Below are 9,962 nucleotides of genomic sequence, written 5' to 3' on the forward strand. Positions count from 1 at the left end.
GCGTGTCTCCAACAGTGGCCCAGCATAAGCTTAGCCAATAAGGGGTGTCTTATAGCATCTGACCATAGGGGGTCACTATCTCCCTTTTGTGCAAGTGCTAGTTGTCCATGTCAGGTGCAAATCTCACTCTTCCCCAAGATGGTCATGCCATTGGCATGGGCCAAAGATCCTCTCCTTCAACCAGCGTTTTCCTTCCTTGGCTCACAACAACTCCATGAGTAAGGTCTAGATCCAGTCACGCCAGCATTCTCACGTGTCTTGGCTGGTGTAATGCATAAACTGAGAATTAAGGGAAAAAAATGGTTTTTTGACGATTCCAGTTTTTTAAAACCATGGTCTTGGCGAAGTCTTTGGAACAACATGGGATAATAATTTATTTTAAATGTTTTCCCCATAGGGGTGTTATGTGTGTGGCCAGTGGCATGGCGGCTCTAGGATTTTTTCTAAGAGGGCCAATAGTGTTGGAGCTAGGAATTTTTTGTGGGGGGTAAAATAAAAAAAATGATTATTTTTTTTCTTGTATATACAACTTTCATATTATATACAATAATCTAATTTATTCTAAATACAATTTAGTATACAATACAACTATATTTTACAATTATCTAAAAAAAATTTAATAGTTTAAAGATCAGTAAGACAACATCCATTGAATGCATAAATAAATAGAATTAAATAATTAATCATACATTTTTGTCATATTAATAATAATTTATTATATTTATATGTAATATCAATTAAATAAAAATATATAATAAGAAGAATAGTAATACACCTAGGAGTAGGACTGGGAGTAAACGCGAAAGTAAGAAAAAAAATAGTAATTGATATAAGTTTTTGCTTTTGAAGTGTATGACTTTTTATTTTTTAACCATACAAGTGGTCATTCTCTTGGAATTGGAGCAAGCATTAAAAGACTTTACGGACTTGGAAATCTATAGAGCACTCATCAAACTGCTTGACTAGAATGAAAGAAAACATAGAAGGGAGAAAGAGAGATAGAGAAAATGAGGAAAGAATCATAGAAGTAGATATAGATTAGTTGGTTGTATAGGTGGTGTCATTTTTTTTTTTTTGCTTTTTTGTGTGCTAAAAGTGGTGTAATTTTTTGCTAATAAAGAAGAAAAGTGTAGGAAAAAGTAGTTTCATTTGCGGCCAACGACAAAGTAAGTCAAAGTTTAGAGAAAATGTTTATTTATTTATTTATTTTTATTAATGAATGAGCAATTTTAAGAGTAGAGGTACTGACACAATACTTTTACAATAAAATCTAGGTAACATGTTAAAGATATGTAAAAAAGTGATGCCAATTGTGGGTCTAAATAAAAACCAATTAAAACTTGCCACTTAACCTTTATTGTAAAAGTGGATTCTAGTTTGCTCAACTATTAAAGTCTATAATGATTGAATAAAAGATTTGAAGTTTAATTCCTACTTACACTAAAAAAAAATTTATGTCTTGATTTGATTATAAAGAACTATTATCAGGAGTGAGCTGACACCATAGGTTAAAACCCTCTTTTTCCAAAAATATAACCTTTATTGTAAAATTATTGTGATAATAATATTGTGAAAGTAGTAATAAGATGATTATATTTAGATTTATTTTAGCTGAGATTAAACAAAATTTACTATTAGAGTGTTCAAATTTTTATTTTAGTGTCAAAAAAAAAATTATATATAATCTTTATTTTTTGGCTCTGGCTGGCTGCAGGGCCGCCCCTGTGTGTGGCTCGCTATTGGTTTTGAGAATCTTGGTGACAAAGTTGCATGTTTTGCACATTATTCCTTGTTAGATATTTGTAATGCCTGCTTATTTAGACTTGACTATTTGAGGGAGAGAGGCAAACTACCAGTCTCCTAAATTTATCAATACCACATCAACTGTGGGCGCTGGTGAGGGGTAGAATTCAGAAAACAAGCTCCTCAGAGCCAAGCTTCTTCCTTCTTACGAGACAGATGATGAAGAGACTTTCCGGAAAGGAATTTGAGCTATGGGCTATGATTGCGTGGGCGATATGGAATGCGCGAAACCGTATACACTTCCAGAACACACAGACCCATCCAAGGTAGATTCTCCGCCAAGCAACTGAGCTGATGGGGGACTACCAGAAACTTGCTGTGGACCCTCGTTATGGCTTGTTTTGTTTATACTTTTCTTTTTTTTTTGTTTTTTGGTTGGTTTCGTAGGAGGTGTAGGCCACGATGCATGGTTTTTGCATGGCAAGCCTTTTTCTGTGTACTGTTTCACTTTTCTTTTTTTAATATATTTCTATCTTTAACGTCAAAAAAATATACTTTAGCATTTAAATTTCTCTTGTTGCTTATTTTTTTTACAAACGTTTGAAAAATCCATGCTAGAAAATTAAAGTATAAGTGCATACTTTAGCGTTTATTTTTTTCAACTGTTCGAAAAATCCATACTGGAAAATTAAAGTTAGAAAAAGTACATAGTTATGCATTTATTTTTGCCTTGTTGCTTTTTTTTTTTCAGCCGTTTGAAAAATCCATACTGGAAAATTAAAGATTGAAAAAGTACATACTTAAGCATTTACTTCTCTTGTTGCTTTTTTTTTTCAATCGTTTGAAAAATCCATACTGGAAAATTAAACTTTAAAAAAGTTTGTACTTTCCTTAGTTGTGTTTTAGATTTTCTAGTTGATTCAATTACATAATTGTATTGGTCAATGAATCTCACAACTGAATTTAATTGTAGTTAAAATTAATCCTTTTTGTGCAATATTGATTAATATATCCACATGGTTGGATTTAATTGAAAAATCTAAAACACTGACATTAAGGAACAATAATTCTAGAATCACAATAATTTTCACAATTAGTGAGGTGACATATTGTTAATGGTAAATAATAATATACAATATTAGTAGTGTATTTGGATGTGAACCAATCAAGGAAGTTAGTTTATATCGTACCACTATCGGTACTATTATAAAATGTACAAAAATAAAATGATGGGCTAGATCTAGAATTTTTTGGGTGTTTTGCCCAATATTGATGTTTTGGCTAGAACAATAAAAAATGTTAAAAAGCATATTATTTAAGCTAATAAATAGAGTTAATGTACTTATACTAATATTTAGGCTTAAAAAATATGTACATTTTAATTTATATGTTCACACACACAAAGGTAACCCAAAGTAGTAAACCGGTATCAATCAGTATAAAAATATTTTGTTTCCTTAGCTAATAAACTAAAATGACGTACAGTATGAATTGGCTTCTTTAGAATTAATAATATAGCTTATCAGTGAAATCATTTTTTTGTCTCATTAATAGTAACTTACCACTTAAAATTTGTTGCGAAAGTATTGTGAATATAGATAGCATTCCTCCAAAATTTAAAGGAAAAAAGTGTAATAAAACCTTTATTTTTCATCAAATTTTCCTTTTCTTCCTTTTTATTTATTTATATTATTTTTTGGCTATATAAGACGGGATCAGAAGTGAGTTTCAAAATACGTACTACGATTAACATAGTTGAGATGTCTCTATTTGAGAAGGTAGAGGCTGAAGTAGAGATCAAAGCTTCAGCAAATAGGTTTCACGAGGTTAATAGCAAGAGAATAGCTGAGGTACCGAAACTTAGCCCTAACTTTATACAGAGTGTTGATTTACTTGAAGGCGAATGGGGAAAAGAGGGCTCCGTCATGTGCTGGTATTTTATATTCGGTAAGTCAATCAAGATTTGTTGTTGATCATGTCTTATGGATTCTTGAAATATTTTCACGTTTTATACAATACTTGCCCTTACAAATGCTTATGGCGCGATCAATTGTGTATGTCTTAGATTTGTTGATGATTGTGCAGGGGTGTGCATGGGTCGGGTTAAGGGGATTTTTTGACCCAATCCATCATGGTGGGTTAAAAAAAATTCAACTCAATCCAACCCATCACATAAGTCCAACCCAACCCAACCCACATGAGTCGGGTTGAACCCATGAGATGGACAATTTTTTTTTTATTAATATTATTATTAAATTGAGCAGAAAAAAATATATCACACCTGCCACTTGAGTTGATAAACAAAATATACATTAATATATGAACTAATATTTATTAATATTGGTTTTTATATAGGATAGGAGGAAGAGTTGGTTATTTAAAAAAATTTATTAATTATATAATATATTTTAAATATATATATATATATATATATTAAATATATGGGTGGGTCGGGTCGGGTTTGGCGGGTTTGGAATTTTATGACTTGAACCCAACCTGACCCACTAGCAAAAAAATTTTGTAACCCAACTCAATCCACCAAGCCCTAAAAACCGACCCAACCCGGCGGGTTGGGTTGGGTCGGTTTTTGCGGGTGCGGGTTGATTGCACAATTAGAACACCCCTAATTGTGCTGATAACTTGGTGGGAAAAAAAATGAAATTGTATTGTGATGTTGGGTGATGTTTTTTCAATCAGCTGTAATTTTATTTATTTATTTATTTTTAAATAGAACCCGATATCTCTCTCTACCTCATGCACAGATATCTTTCTCTGTTGGGTTGTTTTCTCTCTCATGGCAAACTAAAACACAAATCTCATGGCTACAAACCCATTTGCAATTTGTGGTTTCATTGTAAACCCCACCCCTAAGTCTCTAACTCTCATCATAATCAACCAAAGCCTCAATTTTGAATACATCCAATTGCAATTTTCTCAGACGATTGTGACCACCCTCCACCCAAATCAGTGCCGACACCACAATCTATTTGAAATTTTTGATTGGTAACCCAAAATTGTGATTTTGACAGATTTCAGGCACATTACGTGACATACTAATCATAAAAATAAATGTTAGTAATATATAATAAATCAACAATAATATTTAATATGTTTAGCAAAAAAAAATATATATATATATATATATTTAACATATAAATGAACTAATAATAATTAATTTTTATTATGTATAGTATTAAAACTTTTAGCTTTATTGAAACATTGTTCTTTTCCCATATATTGAAAATTTGGTAGTTTTTAAGTGTGTTAAAAAATAAAAAATACTTTGTAGTTCTTAGAGATGTATATTAGGTCAAATTTATTGTTTTCCTTTTCATACTTTTAGGGCAAATTGCAAATTGCACTCCTAAAGTTTGGGAGTGTTAGGATTTTATATTCAAAAGTTTCAAATTTTGAGTTTTACCCCCATTAAGTTTGGGAGTGTTTGGATTTTACACCATAATGTTTTAGAATTTGGATTTTACTCTAAGTTTTAAGAGTGTTTGGATTTTACTCCCTCAAATTCTGAAACTTTAGGGTGTAAAATCCAAATACCTTCAAACTTTAGGGAGTAAAATACAAATTTTGAAATGTTAGGATGGAAAATCCAAACACCTCCAAACTTAAGGAGGTAAAATCCAAATTCTAAAACTTTAGGGTGTAAAATCTAAACACTCCCAAACTTTCGGGATATAGTTTTCAATTTACTCTACTTTTAATGATTCCTTTAGGTATATCATCATTATTAGTGATTTTCACCTTATTAATGATTTTGCTCACTAAAAGTTTTGGAGCAAAATGTGTTGAAAATTAAGTATATCTATTAATGTAAAACTCTGTTATTTCAAACACTCTAATGTTGATTTTGTTTAAATGGATCATTGAATTTTGTCCTTCAATTTTTGTCAATGTTCAATTGTAATGTGCTTAGCATATACATAGAATTATTAAGTACTTAATGACATTTATGGTTTCTTAGTATATCCTATATTTATACAAAGTTTCACCATGCACTACTCGGGTTTGCAACTAGTTTTTCATAAAACTAAGTTAGACAAAAATCCATAAAAGGAAAGGTTTGCGTTTTAATCTTTTCTTATTGTCTGAAATAAAATTCAGCCAAAGATTTTTAATTTTCTACTTTTATTAATAATTTGATAGTTACAACTGTAACGAATCCAATATTTGACTTGAAAGGGGGGTAGGGACGGACGAAAGGGGCACAAGGCCCCCCTAACTTTTCCAAAAATGCCCCTCCCCCTCTATTTTAATGTAAATAATTCAAAATTTTGAACAAATTTTAGGTAAAGGCTCCCCCCCTTTAGTTTTTTTTTTTTTTTTTTTAAGTTTTTATTTATTTATTTTAAAAGTAGTATAAGTACTCTTTAATTTATTTTTGTCTCATTTATTTTCCTTTTAATATTGAATTTTTTTCGTGTATAAATGATTAATTTTAGGAGCATTTAAAACATAGGTATGTAAAAATATATAAGAAAATCTATCTCTTTAGCAAAAAAAGGAAAAAGACTATACCAACGAACATAAATTTTATTATTATTTTTATATTTTACTACTTATAAATAAAGTGTCATGAAAAAAAAAATCATTAAAAAAAGGAGGATTTTTTAATCCAATTATTATTGTTTATGTAGTACGGAAAAAAAAGAATAAATATTTTATGAAATATCACAAAGAAAGCAAACAACAAAAGTTCAAATTATATAAGCATATGGATCAGGTTGTAACAATAATAAAAAAGGAGGTAGATGGGAAAGGTGTAAAATCACCAAGAAAAACAAACCACAAAGTCCAAATGTTTTTATAATTGATTGTGTTTTTGTTTGACTCTTTAGATGGGAAAGCTGTAATGTCTAAGGAGGTAATCGAAACCATTGATGACCAAAACTATTTAGTCACTTACAAGGTGATTGGAGGAATACTCAAGGAGATGTATAAGAGTTTCAAATTCATTATTCAAGCCATTCCAAAGGGTGAGGGGAGCTTGGTCCACTGGACTTTGGAATATGAGAAACTGAATGCCGATGACCCTGACGCAAGCTCAATGCTTCAATTCGCAGTTGGTCAGAGCAAAGATATTGATGCTCATCTTGCCCTCGAATAGCTTGGCAGAAATATTACAGCTAGATGTGTATTAATAAGCACAATGTATTTGTGTAAAATAAAATTTTTGGGAGCTTTAAAGACTTTCTTATAAATAGAGCTTCCTCTATTGCCTGCTGCATTATGTTACTAGTAAAAACTTACCAGTTTAACTGTTGTGAAAATATTATATTTGTAACGTAATTTACTAAGGAATTATATCTAAACTTTACCACCAAAAAAAAAAAAAAAATTGCGTATTTTTCAATATTTTGAAAATTCTATCCACAAATTAAATTTTAAAACAAAAAAAAAATTGTACTTCATAAAGAATAAGGCTTCAAATTTGTGCCACATGGACAATTGAGTTACAAGGCTTGTGACCTGATTCTATTATAAATGGTCTTTCTATCCAAACCTATTGTAGGAGGATGAAATTTCAAAGAGATGGAACTGCAATAAGGACTTCAAGGGGGACCAAATAGTGATGATTTCTTGCAAACATAGCAAACACCAAAGACAAAACTACTCAATTCCTCCATGACTAACACAGGGGTTTGCCAAGAAGGCTCTAAATATTAAGTTTTTTTTTTTGAAGTCGATTACTAAGTTAGTGAACCAATAAGAAATGAATCATGAAAAGTCTAAAATCAAAGAAGCAAAACTAAGTCCATGACTCAGTATAAGAGCTTCACAAAGTACAAGAGCTTGTGAGAGAGTTTTTTTATACATATGTCTAGGGGTGGTAAATGGGTGGGTTGGGTGGGTTTCGGGTTGTATCATAAATGGGTCAGGTACTTAGTTACCCATTTATTAATTTATTATCTGTTTAAATATAAATTAAATATCTATTACCCACTCAATCCATTTAATCTAGTAATCTGCCCACTTAACCAAAAATGAACCAAACATCCCTAGAACCAATGTTATGAATACCGTTTTGGTGCTCATTTCGGTTTGCTATTGGAATGAAATATTTTGGTACCAGATTGGTATCGGGTTGTTTCGGCATACTGTTTCAGAGTTACCTTTTTTATACTTTTTTTTTTTATTTATAATTTTATATACTTATATTTCCTTGTATATTATTGGTCTAAATCCATATAATTTATTGAGTCTTAAAACTATAAGTCCATATTTCAGCTAATATATCAATTTCAAGTCTAAAAATCTACCCAATAATTATAATAATACTATTGATTCTCAAAAAAAAAAAAACTCTTAAAACAATTTTACTATTAAAATATTCTCAAAAAAAAATTACTATTAAAAAACCGAAATATAAAAGCTAAAGTTAAATATATATTTTTTTTTGAAAAGAAGCTAAAGTTAAATATTAAAATAGTTTTATTATTTATATATTACGTGTGAACCCACATAAACAAAGCCTAAAACTTTTTGTCAAGTCTCTTTGTCATTTCCAACAACTAGTCACGTGCTAGGTTCACAAAACAAGAAAGAAAACACAAAACTAGGCAATGAAAATTCAAAATAGAATTGAAGAAGGACTAGCAGACTAAAAGAAAGAAGAAGAAGATGAAGCAGCAGCAGCAGCAGCTGCCTTTGCCATGGCCTGGGTTCATCCTGGCAACTGTCAACGTGGTGGAAACCTGCTGTAAAGGGAAGAGTACGTGAGCCATTCAACTTGTAAAGGACCGAATGTAAGATGAACTGGGATGGGTGGCTCTATTCAGGTAATAGCCATTAGAACTTGAAAAGGCAAAAATTTTCTGCATTTATCAGTAGATTCAGTATCGACCGAAATATGTCTACCGGTCGAAATTCATCGAAATAGGCCGAATGGTCGGAACGAACTGAAATTTGGTCCGAGGTGGAATAAGAGGGTGATTCGTACCGGTTTAAGGACTGGTACGAAATTTTCCAGCCGTTCTGACTGGTTCAGAACGGTATTAATAACAATGCCTAGAACTACCAAACTAACCTAAACACCCTCTTGACCTCCCAAAGTACAAAAATGCCCCTGAAATATCCAGAACTTCCAAAATACCCTTGCACTCCCAAAATTACTTGTATATCCTTAGACCTCCAAAATTGACAAAAATACCCTCAAAATGTCCAAAATAACAAAAAACAAAACCCTTTAAAATGCCTAAAATTACCACGTATAATAACTTGCATGGGTAACTATAGTCAATAAATTAAGAAGTAGTTGTTGATTTTATACTACCATTTTTATATGTATTTTTTTTGTATATAGCCATTCATATTTGATGCACTAAGAACATTCACAGTGATGAAGCCAAATTGCCGAATTGCTCTTTTTAACAACCCACATAACAAAAATAGAGCTAGAATGATGATGCTATTGCTAAATATTTTAGCAATTGAGCTACAGTAAACTACAATCTATGGAAGTCCACTATAGATAAAAGCTATACATAAATATTAATACTCTATTCTTCCTTCCCATTTTTAATTAAAAACTACGTACATTCTCTCGCTCTCTCACACTATTTTTTTTCTCTTTCTTCACTGATTCTCTCCTTCCCTCTCTCTCAACTGGACTTAGCCAAGACCCATGGCCTCTTTGTCATCTTCTTCTTCTCTCTCTCAACTGGATTTATCCAAAATGAAAGGGGGGGGGGGGGGGGGGGGGGGATGTCACAACCATCCACACAACATGATTAATCTTTGACTAATAATTACACTTTTCCTCCTTAAAGTTTTGGTTCAAGAATTATGATGTTTTAAAATTTTAATATCTTGACTGATCTATGAAGACCATAGTTTGGTTCGAAAATTCTTGGCTACGCCACTAGCTATTAGGCTTTTGGCTTAATTCTATTATAAGATTATTTTTCCATCCAAACATGTTAAATTTTAGGAACTAAAATGAAAACTATCCCAAAATTTAAAGGACAAAAGTGTAATATAATTTTTATTTTTCCCTAGATTTTCCTTTTCTTCCTTTTTTATTTATTTATTTTAATTTTTTTACTATAAAAAATCAAATGAGAACTGAGTTTCAAAATACGTACTACGATTAACATAGAAGAAATGTCTCTATTTGAGAATGTAGATGCTGAAGTATAGATTTTAGAAGGTTGACAACAAGAAAGTAGCTGAGGTATACAAAGTCTTGATTTTCTAGAAGGTGAATG

General features: G+C 31.2%; 1 protein-coding gene across 1 annotated transcript; it reads left to right on the top strand.

Moving 5' to 3' along the window:
- The first annotated feature begins 3,483 nt into the window (after window positions 1-3,483).
- LOC126725660 (MLP-like protein 43) lies at window positions 3,484-7,005 on the top strand. The gene is made up of 2 exons (XM_050430475.1): window positions 3,484-3,690; window positions 6,594-7,005. Exons 1-2 carry the CDS (start codon window positions 3,504-3,506, stop codon window positions 6,860-6,862), a joined length of 456 nt encoding a protein of 151 aa, XP_050286432.1. The 5' UTR covers window positions 3,484-3,503; the 3' UTR covers window positions 6,863-7,005.
- The last annotated feature ends 2,957 nt before the right edge of the window (window positions 7,006-9,962 follow it).

The sequence above is a fragment of the Quercus robur genome, chromosome 5 (assembly GCF_932294415.1).
Source record: "Quercus robur chromosome 5, dhQueRobu3.1, whole genome shotgun sequence".
Lineage (NCBI taxonomy): Eukaryota > Viridiplantae > Streptophyta > Magnoliopsida > Fagales > Fagaceae > Quercus > Quercus robur.

What these genes read in the sequence shown, in the direction of transcription:
- LOC126725660 (XM_050430475.1), top strand. Translation starts at nt 3,504, where the DNA reads ATGTCTCTATTTGAGAAGGTAGAGGCTGAAGTAGAGATCAAAGCTTCA. An exon ending in GTGCTGGTATTTTATATTCG is followed by an intron (nt 3,691 to 6,593) that starts GTAAGTCAATCA and finishes TTGACTCTTTAG; the next exon opens with ATGGGAAAGCTGTAATGTCT.